This window comes from Hyperolius riggenbachi, chromosome 8 (assembly GCF_040937935.1).
Source record: "Hyperolius riggenbachi isolate aHypRig1 chromosome 8, aHypRig1.pri, whole genome shotgun sequence".
Classification (NCBI taxonomy): domain Eukaryota; kingdom Metazoa; phylum Chordata; class Amphibia; order Anura; family Hyperoliidae; genus Hyperolius; species Hyperolius riggenbachi.
This window is the reverse complement of record NC_090653.1, coordinates 274,969,106-274,988,274: the sequence shown is the minus strand read 5'-3', so window position 1 is coordinate 274,988,274 and position 19,169 is coordinate 274,969,106. Positions and strand designations below refer to the sequence as shown.

The following is a 19,169-nucleotide window of genomic DNA, read 5'->3' as shown; positions in this document are numbered from 1 at the left end:
CTGTGATTAGTCACATGACGCGGAGGAAAACGGAAGCCTCTACTGCCGGCTGCTAAGCAAGATTAGGTTTGTATAATATAATTCCCATTCACCGATCTAACTTCCACGCAGAAATACCGACGCTTTCTCTCCAGAGAGCGCGGTATTTCTGCCCCCAGGAAACTTCTCCCCAGCATTTTAGTTCCTGGATGCGAGATCGTTCGCATCCAGGACTTTTTTCACTGTGGCCATCTTGTGTCCAAATAGTAAACTGCACCAACATACATTTTTAATTAAAAAAAATATTTTACACTTAAAATTAGCAGTTTCCCTCCAACACACCAAAAATTACCCACATACACTTTTTTTATTAAAAAAAAAAATACAATTAAAAAAAAACAATAACATAAATAGTTACCCAAGGGTATAAACTTTTTAAATATGCATGTCAAGAGAATATGTTACTATATTATTTAAAAGTATAAGCTTATAAATAGTGATGGACGCAAATTTAAAAAATGCACCTTTATTTCTAAATGAAATATCGGCACCATAAATTGTGATAGGGACATCGTTTTAAACGGTGTAATAACCGGGACAGATGGGCAAATAAAATACATGAGTTTTAATTACGGTAGCATATATTAATTTCAAACTATAATGGCCAAAAACTGAGAAATAATGATTTTTTTTCATTTCTTTCTTAATCTTCCTGTTAAAATAGATTTAGAAAAAAATAATTCTTAGCAAAATGTACTACCCAAAGAAAGCCTAATTAGTGGTGGAAAAAACAAGATATAGATCAATTCATTGTGATAAGAAGCAATAAAGTTATCGGCGAATGAATGGGAGGTGAACGTTGCTCGGATGCATGAGATTTTCGGACTGCGGTGCTGAACCGGTTATATACAGTGCTGGGGGGCCCAAGTGCAAAATTTACCAGGGCTGTGGAGTCGGTCCAAAAATAATCCGACTCCCACTAGGACTCTCTGTTTATGAAACCTCCAACTCCAGGTACCCAAAATGACGCTGACTCCAACTCCACAGCCCTGAAATTTACACTGGAATTCCAAAGCTATGCTGCTGTTGGCAATACAATAGGTACAGTGGAGGAAATAATTATTTGACCCCTCACTGATTTTGTAAGTTTGTCCAATGACAAAGAAATGAAAAGTCTCAGAACAGTATCATTTCAATGGTAGGTTTATTTTAACAGTGGCAGATAGTTTGCCAATGAACACCTGAATGATTCTGTGAGTGACTGGGAGAAGGTGATGTGGTCTGATGAGACCAAAATAGAGCTCTTTAGCATTAACTCAACTCGCTGTGTGTGGAGGAAGAAAAATGCTGCCTATGACCCCCAAAACACCGTCCCCACCGTCAAGCATGGGGGTGGAAACATTTTGCTTCGGGGGTATTTTTCTGCTAAGGGCACAGGACAACGTAATCGCATTAACGGGAAAATGGATGGAGCCATGTATCGTGAAATCCTGAACGACAACCTCCTTCCCTCTGCCAGGAAACTGAAAATGGGTCGTGGATGGGTGTTCCAGCACGACAATGACCCAAAACATACAGCAAAGGCAACAAAGGAGTGGCTCAAGAAGAAGCACATTAAGGTCATGGAGTGGCCTAGTCAGTCTCCGGACCTTAATCCAATAGAAAACCTATGGAGGGAGCTCAAGCTCAGAGTTGCACAGAGACAGCCTCGAAACCTTAGGGATTTAGAGATGATCTGCAAAGAGGAGTGGACCAACATTCCTCCTAAAATGTGTGCAAACTTGGTCATCAATTACAAGAAACGTTTGACCTCTGTGCTTGCAAACAAGGGTTTTTCCACTAAGTATTAAGTCTTTTATTGTTAGAGGGTTCAAAAACTTATTTCACTCAATGAAATGCAAATCAGTTGCTATCTTTATTTTTTCGATTTTCCTTTTGATGTGCTATCTGCCACTGTTAAAATAAACCTACCATTGAAATGATACTGTTCTGAGACTTCATTTCTTTGTCATTGGACAAACTTACAAAATCAGTGAGGGGTCAAATAATTATTTCCTCCACTGTATGTAGTAATGTTTTTTGTGTCTATTCTTACAGGTAGCGGCGGTTATGCTGACAACAACATTGGTGCGGTCTCTACCACAGGACATGGGGAAACCATAATGAAAGTAGTGCTAGCCAGACTTATCCTTCATTATATGGAACGAGGTAAATCATCAGTAGTATTTATGTTGGTGGTGGTTATAACTGTAATGATGCCTAATACAAGGAAGTAAGGCTCACACTGCTGGCGACTAGTTTTTCGAATTTCAAACGCATTTCTGCTACCAAGCAGAAAAGCATTTGCCGTCAACTCCTCCTCTTGTTGCATTTTAAACCACTAGGTGGCAATGCTACTGCAAACACCGCCAAGCATCACCAGGAGCGGACTGCGCAGGAGCAGACCTACTGGGCCTGCGCAGTACACTCAGGGCCGGGCCGAGGCATAGGCTGGAGAGGCTCCAGCCTCAGGGCGCAGTGTAGGTGGGGGCGCAGAATTCATTCAGCTGTCATTCCTAATTGTGTTTAAAGCAGAAAGAAATAAGAAAATGGGATACATGGCAGTGGCTGCAAGCCATATAACTAGATATTAAGGTGTTGGGGAGGTTGTGGGCCCTGTGGCGCCTCTTAGTCTAATAGCAATCAGTGTGTGATGGCTGGGGTGGCAGGGATGGAGGGGCGCACTTTGGTGTCTCAGCCTTGGGTGCTGGAGGACCTTGTCCCGGCTCTGAGTACACTACTGGTGACGCGGGAGCGAGGACACAGGCGCAGTGGTTTTTCGACTTCAAAGTGAACCAGAGACGAAGCACCCTCATGTATTTTACCATATAGATCAGTGGGAACATTAGAGAAAACACCTACCATGCTTTCTGTTTCATTCTGCACTGCACAGCTTGTTTCTTATCAGACCGATAAAATCCCCGACTGAGCATTCAGTCTGGCTTTGCTATAATGATTCCTGAGCAGAGCCAGCAGGGGGCAGACTTGGACTTGAAAAGACATGAGAGAACACAGACTGAGCTATAAATATTCCTGAGCAAAGCCAGACTAAATGCTCAGTCAGGGAGGGATTTTATCAGGTCTGATTAAAAGCAAGCTGTGCAGTGCAGAATTAAACAGAAAGCAAGGTAGGTGTTTTCACTAATGTTCCCACTGATTATATATGGTAAAATACATGAGGGTGCTTCATCTCTGGTTCCCTTTAAAGTTTGAAATTCCAGAGGTGAGACGGGGACTGGAGCAGCAGTGAGTGACTGCGTGGGCACAGGACTTCTGCGGGGGACCATTAAAAGCCTCAGGCAAGTTCAACTTTTTTTTTTTCCCTACAGTACTCCTTTAAAGTTATTTTATTTTACAAAATACCCAAGTAAATCAAGAAGAACCAGAACCACCAGTATTTTTTGTAATGGGCTAAAGGAGACCTAAAAAACATTCTACAGAAAGCACTGCAATGTACAGCATTGACTCTTTAAAGGGACTCCGAGCACCTCTCATGGGTATGCCTTTAAGACTCTGACCAGCACTGCAAAGTACTAAAAAATGCATACCTTTCTGTAGCTTGTGCTCTCCTCTTTCATTTGATGAATCTCCGTTCTACACCAAATAGTATTCGATTTCAATTTAAAAATTGCGGCTGCCATCTTGGCTATGTTATAGCTTCCCGGTCACCCCTGTCTTCTCAGTTAGAGAAGTGCATCACTGAATGAAGCAGGAAGAGGAAGTGACACGCATGGCCATTGCAAGAGGCTCCTCCAGAGGGGTCATAGCACGACTTTGTTGGAAGTCGTCTGTCTTAAAGGCATGCCCATGAGAGGTGCTCGGTGTCCCTTTAAAGGGGAACTGAAGAGAGAGGTATATGCAGACTGCCATGTTTATTTCCTTTTAAGCAATACCAGTTGCCTGGCAGCCCTGCTGATCATCTGCCTCTAATACTATTAGCCATAGCCCCTGAACAAGCATGCAGCAGATCAGGGGCTTGATTCACTATGCGGTGCTAACCTACTTAGCACGTCTAAAGTCTTTAGGCGCGCTAACCAGGGTGCTAAGTAGGTTAGCACCGGTTTTCTCAATCAGATCGATGGACGTATGTCTTTTTTCAACCAAAATAACTTTGTAACTATGTAACTAAGTACCGCGCGCAAAGTCCTATGCGCGCGCTAAGTCCCATAGGCTTTAATGGGCACTTTGCGTGGAGCGCCCTGCGCTCTGTGCAATGCGCATAAAGTTTTGTGCGCGAAAAGCTTGTTTAGACGTGCTAAGGGGGTTTTCACAGGCGTGCTAACCGTTCGCACCGCTTTGTGAATCAAGCCCCTGGTGTTTCAGACTTTAAAGTCAGATCTGACAAGACTAGCTGCATGCTTGTTTCTGGTGTTATTCAGATACTACTGCAGAGAAATAGACCAGCAGGGCTGCCAGGCAACTGGTATTGATTAAAAGGAAATAAATATGGCAGCCTCCGTATACCTCTTACTTCAGTTCCCCTTTAAAACAGTAGGTAATTCTCCCTGGGGATTGGGGCCTGATCCCTTGGGCAACAGTTTGAGACAGAGTACAGTGGCTAACATAGAGGCTAGCGACATGTTCTGTTGCTACAGAGTGGCGTGGAGGGGCAATGGCAGAGCGCACCACAGCAGCAAGGGTGTGTAGGAGAACAGTGGCTAGGACAAGATGATATGGCTGCATGTATCTCTCGCCGATGCATCAGAGAGGGTCGGAGGCTTCTGTACACACTAAATTCTCCACTAAATTTGTGTGCACTGCAGTTCAAAGACTCGATGTCTCATTCCCCCCCCCCCCCCTTTTTTTTTAACCACCACAATGCATGCTGTGAGATATAGTCCATAAATGTGATACCATCTCCTGAAATGCATTGTGTGACATCAACGCAGCTGCTTTTGAGCTGCTTAATCTGCGGCACAGGAAGAAGGAAGATGGAGGCGTGTGTATAGACTAGAGGGCATCCTCCCCACCATTTTTTTTTCCCCCGCCTAGGAGCACTCAGGTGCATCACTTGAAGACAGTCAGGGGAGCCATGCTAATCATTCCTTTATGCATTTCCTAAGCCTGGCACACACTTTCAATTCTGATTGGCCAATCACTGCCCAATTTTACCACATCCAAGTAGTACGAGGGCCAACAGAGTTTGAAAACGATGAGCAGATTGTGTAGGTAAAACCTCATACCATGTGGAGGTGGTAAAATTGGTCACTGATTGCCCAATCATAATTGAAAGCATGTACCAGGGCCGGAAGCCACTAGAGCGCTTTTTTGAGCGTTTAGGGATTGTTTTAAATCGCTAGCAACTTCCCTTAACACTCTGCCAATGTATATAAATGTAACAAATTCCATAGCAGCGATTGCGATTCGCAGGACATGCAGCATTTTGGGAGCATTTGCGATTCAATGTAAAGTATGCAAATCGCTCATGAATCGCTACACATAGCGATTTGTGTGCAATTTTGAATTACTGAAAACTGTAAAAAAAAATTTTTATAATAAATTGAAAGGACCAACCAGAATTAAAATCGCTAATTGCAAATCGCTGCCTAGTTGCTGGCAAAAAGCTTACACGTTTTAAAATCGCTAATTGCTGGAAAACGCTCATGAAATCGCTTACATAACGCTAACTAGAAAATGCTAGCGATGGCACTAGCGATTTGTAGTGGATTTCAGGCCTGAAGGAGCTTTGCAATTAAAGTTCCTTGTGTGTAGCAGGACCCATGAAGAGCAATGTGATTAGTTTGGTCAGGTGATTATTTCCTGCTGTGTCCCGGACAGGAAACATGGGTGACACACAATCATTACTCATCACCTGAGACATCTGATCACAACCTTCTTCATGTGTTTTGCTACACAATAGCAACTCTGATGATTCCATGCCCTGAAGCCATTCTTTGCGAATGGTGGCAGTCAGAGTCGGGACAAGGTCCTCCAGCACCCAAGGCTGAGACACCAAAGTGCGCCCCTTCATCCCTCCCACCCCAGCTGTCACACACGGATTGCTATTAGACTGATTTCTAAATGGTTTGAACAAATTTCCACTAGCTTGCGGATCACAAAGTGCTATGTCCTGTCTAAACTAACAGAACGGTAATGTTTTTATTAGTGTGATGCAATTGTGAGTTGCGATGTGATTTTTTTTCCTGGTCACAAAAGTCATGCTCACTGCATTTTTATTCCGTTCACGCTACTGTACAAAGTATAGCAGCACAAGAAAATCGCATAGCGCTGTTATAGTTTTTGTTTTTTGTTTTTTCTGTGACCCGATAATTAAAAAATGTTCCTGCTTCAATTTTTTTTTCTCCCATTGAAAATAGCAGTTGTGCCACAATCACGTCGTACACTGCCGGATCGCGCACAGTGTATGCGTTAAATCCCTAAAGATGTGTAGGTACTCTAGATTGAGCTTGGGGGACAATATACTGGTGTCCCCTGAGGTCGGAGAGAATGTTTTCTCAGCTACTGTAATGGTAGTTTCTGTACACTCATTTATTACTTTTTACTGCCTAATAAAAGTATCCTAAAATTGAAAGTACTACTGTACCTTAAAGGGATACTTACGCATTGAAATAAAAAAGTTGAACTTACCTGGGGATGCTTGCAGCCTCCTGCACTCACCCTGTGCCCGAACCATCCTTCCGGGCCCTCCAGTCAGCAGCAGGGACCCTCTCAAAGCTGGCCGATTGTGGTCAGTTGCAGGCTGCTGGGAGTGTTCTGTGCGTGCTCAGTGGCGATTTCACCCTACTGCTCATGCGCAGAGCGCTGCCATGCATGGGGAAGCGATGAGTCGCGTGGTCAGCCAGCTTTGAGGGAGTTGCTGTTGCTGACTGGAGGGTCCCGGAAGAACACGAACACAGGATGACTACAGAAGGGCTGCAAGTAGCCCCGTGTAAGTGAAAGAACAACTGTTAGCCATAATCTACCCCCCTAAAAAAAAATGTTTTAATCCTTTTACTAAACTATCCCCCCCCCCCCTCCCCCAACCTATCCTCCTGGCAGGGACCATCTTGTTTCCTCCAGGTAGATTCTTCAGCCCCCCCCCCCCCCCCCCCCCCTGCCCGATCCCTCTCCTCCCCTCCCCACACTTATTCTGAGCACAGCGGGGAGGATAAATGGAGCAGGCACAGACTCACCTAATAATGGATCCAAGCACTGCTGCTCTCATTTATTCTCTGCACTACTGCCAGCGCCAGTGCAGAGTATAGAGGGGAACTGCAGCACCTGGAACCATTGTTAGGTGAGTCTGTGTGCGCCGCCTTTATCCTTCCCCATTGATCAGTGCAGGGAAGAGGGGGAATGTGGCGGAGGCAGATGCAGCAGGCTGGCGAAGACGGAGCGGACATTCTACTGGGGGAGGGGACAGAGACAGGAGATAGCCTCTTCCATTTAATGCCTAACAGTTACTCTTTAAGCCTGATAATAAAAAAAAAAAGATAAAAAAAAAAAACAATTTAACACTTCCTTTACACCCCCCTTGTGACCAGGCTATTTTTTACAATTAGGGCCACTGCAGCTTTAAGGCCTGCCTCCCTGCGGGGTCGTACAACTCGGCACACAAGTGATTTTCCCCTACCTTTTCGGCTCGGATCGCTCCCAGGATGTTTCTTTTTTATATATATATATATATATATATATATATATATATATATATATATTTCCCTTTTTTTTTTTTTTTTTTTTTTTTTTTTTACTCCCCCGCCAGCCAATCACAGCAATCGGCTGTCATAGGCATCATTCTATGACAGCAGACCACTTCTGTGCTTCCAGAGGGGACAACCGTGTCACATAGCTGTCCCCAGTACAGCGATGCCTTAGATCGCAGCACTGTACACTGTAAACCATCTATTCGCCGTCTAACAGTCTCCTAATGGCGATCGTCGCTGGGAGACTGATGACAGAGCGCAGCTCCCTCATTGAAGCGGAGATGCACGCGTGATCTCCTGCAAATCCCCGCCCCAGGACTTGACGTCAGTGAGGCGGTCCTGGGGCTGTCGCTGTGTTTACGCCAATTGACGTGACGCGGTCGTTAGGTAATTAAGTGCTGGGGCTCACTAGAAATCACAAAACACAATCGCTAAGCACTTTTGTGCATTTTTTTTTTTTTTGCGTTCTTCAGCACTTTTGGATTTAATATTGGTTTTAATGTGATTTTCTACAGTGATCTGCATGTTTTTTTGTTTGTTTGTTTTCCTGGGTAGTAAAATCGTTGGAGTAAAATTACTCTGTACAGCAATTTAAAATGGGTTTTGCAGCAATCCTGTAGTTTGTATGGAAGTCCAAATGCTCCACAAAATTCTGCAGGACCCGCGGTTGCAATTTGGAGAAACCCAGAGCAGGATTATTCGCCAGGCAACCTAGGCAGGTGCTTGGGGCCTAATGGGTGTCAAGGGGCTCAACTGCCACCTTCTCTGACCCCTCTCCACTTCAACTTACCAAAAGGACCACTAGGGGGCCTCAAATCTACTGCCTTGCCTAGGGGCCCATTACATCTTAATCCATCTCTGGGAAAAACCGCAATTGCTCCAGTGTAATTGACTTTCATTACCTTGGCTGGCTATTCAGCTCCTGTGGCTCCCCAGTGCTTACAGTCAGCCAGGACAAACTGGCGAGGCCCACTTAAGATTCTAGTGAATTCCAGGTATCAGGTTTAAATTGTAATTGCAGGTCCATTAGATGCTCACCTCAGGCTGTTTCTACCAAGTACGAGTGTGTTAATTCTGCTTCTTACCTGGAAAACCTATCCTAGCATGCTGTACCCTTTGCATAAATTAGGGAGGAGTGGCATCATTCAGCTGTGAGATGACAAATGCTAAACCTGAAAAACGAATCCGTTCCAATATTATTTCCAGCATGTCCAATCTGAGGATCAATAGTGTGTTATTATTTTAGCAATTTTCTGATCGATTTCTTTTCTGATCGATTTCCGTTCGCTTTTATGGAAATAGATCAGAAAATCGCTCAAAAAAAGAAAAAAAAATTGTATGGTGTGGTTCCAGTAGATGGATGTCTGTTAAAAAAAAAGTGTCTGTTAAAAAAAAAAATGGGCAAGCTCTGTTAAAGGACAACTGTAGTGAGAATATGGAAGCAGCCATATTTATTTCCTTTTAAAGAGAACCCGAGGTTGGTATTTACAATCTTAAAGGATACCTGAAGTGACATGTGACATGATGAGATAGACATGGGTATGTACAGTGCCTAGCACACAAATAACTTTGCTGTGTTACTTTTTTTTTCTTTCTCTGCCTGAAAGAGTTAAATATCAGGTATGTAAGTGGCTGACTCAGTCCTGACTTAGACAGGAAGTGACCACAGTGTGACTCTCACTGATAAGAAATTCCAACTATAAAACTTTCCTAGCAGAAAATGGCTTCTGAGAGCAAGAAAGAGATAAAAAGGGACATTTCTTATCAGTTAGGATCACACTGTAGTCGCTTCCTGTTTGAGTCAGGACAGAGTCAGCCACTTACATACCTGATATTTAACTATTTCAGGCAGAGAAAGACAAAAAGGAACACAGCATAGTTATTTGTATGTTAGGCACTGTACATACACACCTCTATCTCATTATGTCACATGTCAGTTCGGGTATCCTTTAAAGGATACCCGAACTGAAATGTGACATAATGAGATAGACATGTGTATGTACAGTGCCTAGAACACAAATAACTATGCTGTGTTCCTTTTCTTATTTCTCTGCCTAAAAGAGTTAAATATCAGGTATGTAAGTGGCTGACTCATTCCTGACTCAGACAGGAAGTGACTACAGTGTGACCCTCACTGATAAGAAATTCCCCTTTTTTTTTTTTACCTCTTTCTTGCTCTCGGAAGCCATTTTGTGCTAGGAAAGTGTTTTATAGTTGAAATTTCTTATCAGTGAGGGTCACACTGTAGTCACTTCCTGTCTGAGTCAGGACTGAGTCAGCCACTTGCATTCCTTATATTTAACTCTTTCAGGCAGAGAAAGAAAAAAAGGAACACAGCATAGTTATGTGTGTTCTAGGCACTGTACATACACATGTCTATCTCATTATGTCACATTTCTCTTCGGGCATCCTTTAAGAGAACACAGAGGCATATCCTGTGTGCTATAACATGCCTCTGTGTCTCAGTATTGCCGCCTCAGTCTCCCAAACCCCCCCCCCCCCCGGGTCTGCTGGGCCCACCTGTAAAAGGCGCTAGGCTAGCGACAATCTCCTTGCCACTAGTAGTAGGTTTACCCCATCCTGTCATTCTATCTGGGCTTCCTCACCGCTGTACCCACTGCTCCCAGCCCTATTAGCTTCCTCCAATTGGAAGCTAAGCCGTGACCCAGGAAGTACCTTCCAGGTCACGGCTTAGCTTCCGATTGGATGGAGGTAAATACACGGCTAGCCTAGCACTTTTTACAGGGGGGCACAGCAGACCCCGGGGGGACTTTGAGGCGGCAATACAGAGACACAGAGGTATGTCATAGCGCACAGGATATGCCTCTGTGTTCTCTTAACATTTTAAATACCCACCTCGGGCTCTCTTTAAACCATACCGGTTGCCTGGTGGCCTTACTGATCTATTCGGCTGCAATGTGTCTGAATAGCACCAGAAATAAACATGCAGCTAATCTTGTCAGATCTGACAATGTAAGGATCTGATGCATGCTTGTTCAGGGTCTACGGCTAAAAGTATTAGAGGCAGAGGATCAGCAGGACAGCCAGGCAATGGTATCGTGCAAAAGAAAATAAATGTGGCAGCCTCCATACCCCTCTTGCTTCAGATATCCTTTAACTATATACAGTGGGTTGCAAAAGTATTCAGCCCCCTTGAAGTTTTCCACATTTTGTCATATTACTGCCACAAACATGCATCAATTTTATTGGAATTCCACATGAAAGACCAATACAAAGTGGTGTACATGTGAGAAGTGGAACGAAAATCATACATGATTCCAAACATTTTTTACAAATAAATAACTGTAAAGTAGTGTGTGCATAATTATTCGGCCCCCTTTGATTTGAGTGCAGTCAGTTGCCTATAGACATTGCCTGATGAGTGCGAATGACTAAATAGAGTGCACCTGTGTGTAATCTAATGTCAGTATAAATACAGCTGCTCTGTGACGGCCTCTGATGTTGTCTAAGAGAATATTGGGAGCAACAACACCGTGAAGTCCAAAGAACACACAAGACAGGTCAGGGATCAAGTTATGGAGAAATTTAAAGCAGGCTTAGGCTACAAATAGATTTCCAAAGCCTTGAACATCCCACGGAGCACTGTTCAAGCGATCATTCAGAAATATAAGGAGTATAATTAAAAACAATGGTGCATGAGCCAGCCTGGGGCCCCGGGAACTCTCACTGCCCGGGGCCCCAGAACCAGCATCTGACACCATATGTGAGCGCAGCCAAGACCTTGGAGCTGCCACATCCAAGGCCTGTCTCCTACTGCTCTAAAACTTACCAAACACACAATTGGAGAACCTCACTCCCAAACAGTTCTCTGCTGCTTTATAAAGCCTGCAGGCTGCTCATAAGCAATTGTGTGTTTGGTAAGTTTTAGAGCAGTAGGAGACAGGCCTTGGATGTGGCAGCTCCAAGGTCTTGGCTGCGCTCACATATGGTGTCAGATGCTGGTTCTGGGGCCCCGGGCAGTGAGAGTTCCCGGGGCCCCAGGCTGGCTCATGCACCATTGTTTTTAATTATTGTAGTATCCCATGCAGTTTAGTTAGGAGGGGGGCAGATGAGAGGGAATATCCTGCACGCTGGTGCCCCCTGCTGGTCATATAGCCATTGTCTATATGCAACTGAAGCCCTCTCCTACTAATTGGCTGACTTGCTCAGCTTTTGCTTGATTATCACTGCAAGCTAGGTGTATTATGTGTGCACTTCTCATTGGCTTATGAGCAGCCTGCAGGCTTTATAAAGCAGCAGAGAACTGTTTGGGAGTGAGGTTCTCCAATTGTGTGTTTGGTAAGTTTTAGAGCAGTAGGAGACAGGCCTTGGAGGTGGCAGCTCCAAGGTCTTGGCTGCGCTCACATATGGTGTCAGATGCTGGTTCTGGGGCCCCGGGCAGTGAGAGTTCCCGGGGCCCCAGGCTGGCTCATGCACCATTGTTTTTAATTATTGTAGTATCCCATGCAGTTTAGTTAGGAGGGGGGCAGATGAGAGGGAATATCCTGCACGCTGGTGCCCCCTGCTGGTCATATAGCCATTGTCTATATGCAACTGAAGCCCTCTCCTACTAATTGGCTGACTTGCTCAGCTTTTGCTTGATTATCACTGCAAGCTAGGTGTATTATGTGTGCACTTCTCATTGGCTTATGAGCAGCCTGCAGGCTTTATAAAGCAGCAGAGAACTGTTTGGGAGTGAGGTTCTCCAATTGTGTGTTTGGTAAATATAAGGAGTATGGCACAACTGTAAACCTACCAAGACAAGCCCATCCACCTAAACTCACAGGCCGAACAAGGAGAGCGCTGATCAGAAATGCAGTCAAGAGGCCCATGGTGACTCTGGACGAGCTGCAGAGATCTACAGCTCAGGTGGGGGAATCTGTTCATAGGACAACTATTAGTCGTGCACTGCACAAAGTTGGCCTTTATGGAAGAGTGGCTAGAAGACAGGCATTGTTAACAGAAAGCATAAGAAGTCCCGTTGGCAGTTTGCCACAAGCCATGTGGGTACACAGCAAACATGTGGAAGAAGGTGCTCTGGTCAGATGAGACCAAAATGGAACTTTTTGGCCAAAATGCAAAACGCTATGTGTGGCGGAAAACTAACACTGCACATCACTCTGAACACACCGTCCCCACTGTCAAATATGGTGGTGGCAGCAGCAGGCTCTGGGGGTGCTTCTCTTCAGCAGGGACAGGGAAGCTGGTCAGAGTTGATGGGAAGATGGATGGAGCTAAATACAGGAAAATCTTGGAAGAAAACCTCTTGGAGACTGCAAAAGACTTGAGACTGGGGCGGAGGTTCACCTTCCAGCAGGACAATTACCCTAAACATAAAGCCAGGGCAACAATGGAAGGGTTTAAAACAAAACATATCTATGTGTTAGAATGGCCCAGTCAAAGTCCAGATCTAAATCCAATCGAGAATCTGTGGCAAGATCTGAAAACTGCTGTTCACAAACGCTGTCCATCTAATCTGACTGAGCTGGAGCTGTTTTACAAAGAAGAATGGGCAAGGATTTCAGTCTCTAGATGTGCAAAGCTGGTAGAGACATACCCTAAAAGACTGGCAGCTGTAATTGCAGCAAAAGGTGGTTCTACAAAGTATTGACTCAGGGGGCTGAATAATTACGCACACCCCACTTTGCGGTTATTGATTTGTAAAAAATGTTTGGAATCATGTATAATTTCCGTTTCACTTCTCACATGTACACCACTTTGTATTGGTCCTTCACATGGAATTCCAATAACATTGATTCATGTTTGTGGCAGTAATGTGACAAAATGTGGAAAACTTCAAGGGCCCGAATACTTTTGCAACCCACTGTATATCATTCAAAGTGTGCTTAAAGTTTAGTATATAGCATAACATACAATAACAAACAGCCTCCCAACTCCTTTTTGACCATTAAGTTATGGCACAAAGTAATGTCATCTGTGTAAACAGGAATTTCCCCAGGTTTGCAGGATAGCTAGAAATGACAGCAGCCAGTTGCATTTTTATATCTCATCTGGGACAACGATTTCATGTTTACGGTGAACTGGCAATGGGAGGTGAAGCAGTTCATTTCAGCAGGCTTCTAACAGACACCAAAAATCGGAACCCTCTGGCTCCTAATAAGGCTTCCATGCTTCCTCCTCTGCAGCCCCGATCCAGCGCTCGGGAACCCCAGAGAAACGGGCACCATAATATTTACTTTGGGAGCCTCGCACAGGCACAGTATCGGCTTTCTGTTCAGGCTGTGGTGGAACTAGCCAAGCCAGATCGGGTCCACTCTACTGCGCAGATGACTTGCGCCTGCACAGTAGAGCGGACTCTATTGCGCTCGGCTATTGTTGCCGGAGACAGAGGGGAAGCTGATACTGCGTCTGCATGAGTTCCTGACAAGCAGATATTTGAGGGTCCCAAAGAGGATCATAAAGAGGCTTCCCCCATCCTCACCAGACAGAAGCAAACAGAGGTAAGTATCTCCTTGGGTCAATTTGTTTTCTTTCTTTCAGGCACACTTTAAAGAAAACCTGTAACGAGAAAAAGTTCCCCTGTGGGTGCTGACCTCTGGTGGGGGAAGCCTCCGGATCCTATCGAGGCTTCCCCCGTCCTCCTGTGTCCCACGGCGGTCTCCAAACAGCTGGGATGTACATATTTACCTTCCCGGCTCCAGTGCAGGGGCAGTATCGGCTCTCTGCTCACTGTCGGGCCACTCTACTGTGCAGCCGCAAGTCCCCTGCGCCTGCGTAGTAGAGCGGACCCGACAGAGATCGGCTATTTTCGTCTATTTCCATGCTGAGAGCCGACACAGCGCCACCTGCAGGAGCCAGGGAAGGTAAATAAATCTAGCTGGTCAGGCTTATCGAGCCAGGATTGCCGGAGACTTCGGGATGGCCAGCGCTGGATTGCCTGCAGCTACAGGGGAGGGGGAAGCCTCATTGGGACCCTGATGCTTCCCCCTCCCGAGGTTTTTTTTCAGTACAGGGTCTCTTTAAATACCAGTTATGGGGCATTGAGGCAGTGAGCTGTACACACAATGCTAGTCGATTGGCTATTAGTAGCCATTGGGCAACTATTTTGGCTACAGGTAGGCTATGGCTTGATTAGCCAAACGGCTATTAGTTTGAATAGTGCTTATGGCTGTTGCTTACTGCTTCTGTACTTTGGGGGGGGGGGGGGGGTTACTGGTTAGTGTTGGGCATTAGGTGGGTGGATTCGTGTGAGAATTGGGGTCTGGGTAAGGCCCCGTTCACACTTGCGTTTTGGCATGCAAACGGACCGGATCTGGATCGTATCAGGACCTGATCCGGATTGGAACCGTACGGTTCTGATCCGGATCCGGTCCGTTTGCATCAGGACTGTATCAGGCTGCCATCCGGATCCGGATCGTAAAAAAATAACAAAATACCTTTAAAGTTGTTGGGGTCAGCAGAAGGTGCACCTGGTGCACCTGTACAATCAGGTCCTCTGCTGTAGGCCTCACCTCCACCTCCGACATACTGCCAAACAGCTCCAGCACGTGTGTCACTGCTGCTCCACTCCAGATATGCTGGGCCCATGTGTCCCCATCCGAAATGGCCGCTATGATACGCATAGGAAGTGGGGTAGAACGTCAGGTGTTTGTATCCTGTGTGTTCTGTGCTTTCCGTTCCCCATAGGTTTCTATATCCGCATGGTGCAGTCAGGCTCCGGTCCAGGTGTGTGGGCCGGATGATCCGGACCCAAAAAATAGCGCATGTTGGAAAAGCCTCCGGAGTCCGGATCCGATCCGGCTCCGTTCTGTACGGAACGTACGCATGTGAACGTCCGCATAGCCTTTGCATTGCTATGCGGAACGTACGTTCAGTTTGTACAGTATACGGTCCGGATCCGATCAGGCGGATCCGGACAGGGAACGCTAATGTGAACCAGGCCTAAGTCTATTGCAAAATATCGGTAATATGGCGTTACTGATGTATTCCCTATCAGCATCACATGGGCAGAAAGCTCAACATGTGTGTTGCTATACATACCCATGGAAGGGCAGGGATTACCGCCCGTTACCAATAGATGAAAATTTGTGTGGATTTGCTGCACACAAATTCGCATACCAGTGCATTTCAGTGGGTGGGCTTGTTTGCATTATATGTAAAATTTGCATCCAGGAAAAATGTGGACCACAGTGCTACAAGTTTCCGGTCGCCACATGAGATTTTCACACCAGTTTTTTCATTCGTGGGTTTTGTTTTTGTACGTTTCTGTGTGCGTTTTTGTCAATGTCAGTAGAAATGAACAAAAAGTGATAATGCATGCAAATTTTTATGTAAAAATGGACCTCTACGTATGTGAATTTGCGTGCGATTTTGCATCCTAAAAATATAATGCGACTTTGCATGCTTCTAGTAGAAACAGGCCTTACTACTACTACAGCTGTCACAATTAGTTCAGCAGATATTCCAGTAGACCACAATACCTCCTTTTGTTTACTTAGTAAATGGCAGCCTTTCTCTTCCATATACTTATGAATTAGCCATTGGGAGATTTTGGCGCAGGGTAATGGCAATAAACTGCTCACCCTACTCCTGCACAAGTCCTGGTGGCGGTAATTACTATTCTCCCCCCCCCCTCCTGGTCACCGTGAATTAGTGGGAAAGATGCAATTCGGCTTCTTTTTTTTGGGGGGGGGGGTATTTTGATTACAAAGTGACAGAGTCTGAAAGGATATGAACTCCGTTATTCTTATTTTCTAGGTATGTCCTTGGAAGAGGCCGCAGATGAAGGTCTGAAGTACATGAAAACCCGCGTGGACGGCAGTGGTGGGGTTATAGTAGTGAACAGTGCTGGCGAATGGACTGCTAAATTCTCCACGAAGCACATGACCTGGGCTGCTGTGAAAGATGATTGTTTACAGTGCGGTATTCATCAAGGGGATAATGAGATTGTCCCGCTCTCTGAAATTCTGTAACTGTTAATATGACAATAAGATCCCGCAATGTGATTCATAGGGCTGATCAATGAGATGCAACTATTTCCGAGTTCATGCAGATTTATGTACATTTTCATGCAAATATATGCAGCTTGAAAATGGACCAATCAATTTAAACCCGAGTGAGACCCAATTGATCCTTTTTCAAGCTACATACAGTATATTTGCCTAAAATGTACATAAATCTGCATGAAATATTTGTATCTCATTTACATAGTTACATAGTTACATAGTTACTTTGGTTGAAAAAAGACATACGTCCATCGAGTTCAACCAGTACAAAGTACAACTCCAGCCTGCTCCCTCACATATCCCTGTTGATCATAAAATCCCTGGATTAACATCATTGGCATTACCTAGTAATTGTAGCCATGGATGTCATTCAACGCAAGGAAAGCATCTAAGCCCCCTTTAAATGCAGGTATAGAGTTTGCCATAACGACTTCCTGTGGCAATGCATTCCACATCTTAATCACTCTTACTGTAAAGAACCCTTTCCTAAATAAATGGCTAAAACGTTTTTCCTCCATGCGCAGATCATGTCCTCTAGTCCTTTGAGAAGGCCTAGGGACAAAAAGCTCATCCGCCAAGCTATTATATTGCCCTCTGATGTATTTATACATGTTAATTAGATCTCCTCTAAGGCGTCTTTTCTCTAGACTAAATAAACCCAGTTTATCTAACCTTTCTTGGTAAGTGAGACCCTCCATCCCACGTATCAATTTTGTTGCTCGTCTCTGCACCTGCTCTAAAACTGCAATATCTTTTTTGTAATGTGGTGCCCAGAACTGAATTCCATATTCCAGATGTGGCCTTACTAGAGAGTTAAACAGGGGCAATATTATGCTAGCATCTCGAGTTTTTATTTCCCTTTTAATGCATCCCAAAATTTTGTTAGCTTTAGCTGCAGCGGCTTGGCATTGAGTACGATTATTTAACTTGTTGTCGATGAGTACTCCTAAGTCCTTCTCCAAGTTTGATGTCCCCAACTGTATCCCATTTATTTTGTATGGTGTTAGACCATTGGTACGACCAAAATGCATGACTTTACATTTGTCAACATTGAATTTCATCTGCCATGTATGTGCCCATATAGCCATCCTATCCAGATCCTGTTGCAATATAACACTATCTTCCTTAGAGTTGATGATTCTGCACAATTTTGTATCATCTGCAAAAATAGCAACATTGCTCACTACTGTATCCACTAGGTCATTAATAAATAAATTGAAGAGCACTGGACCCAGTACAGACCCCTGTGGGACCCCACTGCTAACAGTCTCCCATTTTGAGTATGATCCATTGACCACAACTCTTTGTTTTCTGTCCATTAGCCAGTTCCCTATCCAAGCACACAGACTCTTCCCCAGTCCTTGCATCCTCAACTTTTGCACCAGACTTTTGTGGGGAACAGTGTCGAATGCCTTAGCAAAGTCTAAGTATATCACATCTACAGCATTCCCAATATCCATATTAGCATTCACTACCTCATAAAAGCTGAGCATGTTAGTCAAACAGGACCTGTCTTTAGTAAACCCATGTTGATGCTGAGAAATAAGATTATTTTCTACTATGAAGTCATGTATAGTATCTCTTAGTAACCCCTCAAATAGTTTGCATACAACTGATGTTAAGCTTACAGGTCTATAATTTCCTGGATCTGATTTTTTGCCCTTCTTAAATAATGGGAAAACGTGGGCTGTACGCCAATCCACTGGGACTCTGCCAGTCGCAAGAGAGTCACAAAAGATAAGATAAAGGGGTTTATCTATAACTGAACTTAATTCCCTTAGGACCCGAGGATGCATGCCATCCGGGCCAGGTGCCTTGTCTATTTTTAATTTATTTAGTCTTGCCTTTACTTCTTCCTGCGTTAAGTATTTAATATTACAGTTAGAAGATTGAGACTCTTCCGCCTCTGTAATTTGCAACAGTGCTGTTTCCTTTGTAAAGACAGAAGCAAAGAAAGCATTTAATAACTCTGCCTTACCTTGGTCATCCACCATTGAGTTCCCACCCTCATCCTTTAGGAGTCCTATACAGTCAACCTTTCTTTTTTTAGAGTTGATGTACTTGTAAAACTTTTTTGGGTTAGATTTGATATCCCTAGCGATTTGATTTTCAGCTTCGATCTTTGCCAGCCTAATTTCTTTTTTACAATTTTTGCACTCCTTATAATTGCTTAGTGCAGCCTCGGTCCCCTCCTGTTTTAGGACCTTATAGGCATTCTTTTTCCTCTTCATTTTATCTTTAACCTTTCTATTCATCCATAGAGGCCTTTTTTTATTCCTAGACATTTTGTTTCCATATGGGATATACATACTACAATATTGATTGAGAATACGTTTAAAAGCTTGCCATTTCCCTTCAGTGTCCTCCCCTTGTAGTACATTATCCCAGTTCACCAAACTTAGTGCCTGCCTGATTTGATTGAACTTTGCTTTTCTAAAATTCATAGTTTTAGTGGTCCCGCTGCCCCGTGGCCTATCAGTCACCAGATCAAACGTTATCATGTTGTGATCACTATTTCCCAAATGTTCTTGAACCTGCACAT

The 19,169-nt window shown here is 44.4% G+C and overlaps 1 protein-coding gene across 1 annotated transcript in view; it reads left to right on the top strand.

Annotated features, from left to right (window-relative positions):
* Positions 1-17,074, top strand: part of ASRGL1 (asparaginase and isoaspartyl peptidase 1) — a 73,974-nt gene extending 56,900 nt beyond the window's left edge. The window contains exons 6-7 of the mRNA XM_068249911.1: positions 2,077-2,187; positions 16,380-17,074. Of these exons, the coding sequence (XP_068106012.1) occupies positions 2,077-2,187; positions 16,380-16,594 (326 nt within the window). The 3' untranslated portion in view covers positions 16,595-17,074. The remainder of the gene's footprint in view (positions 1-2,076; positions 2,188-16,379) is intronic.
* The last annotated feature ends 2,095 nt before the right edge of the window (positions 17,075-19,169 follow it).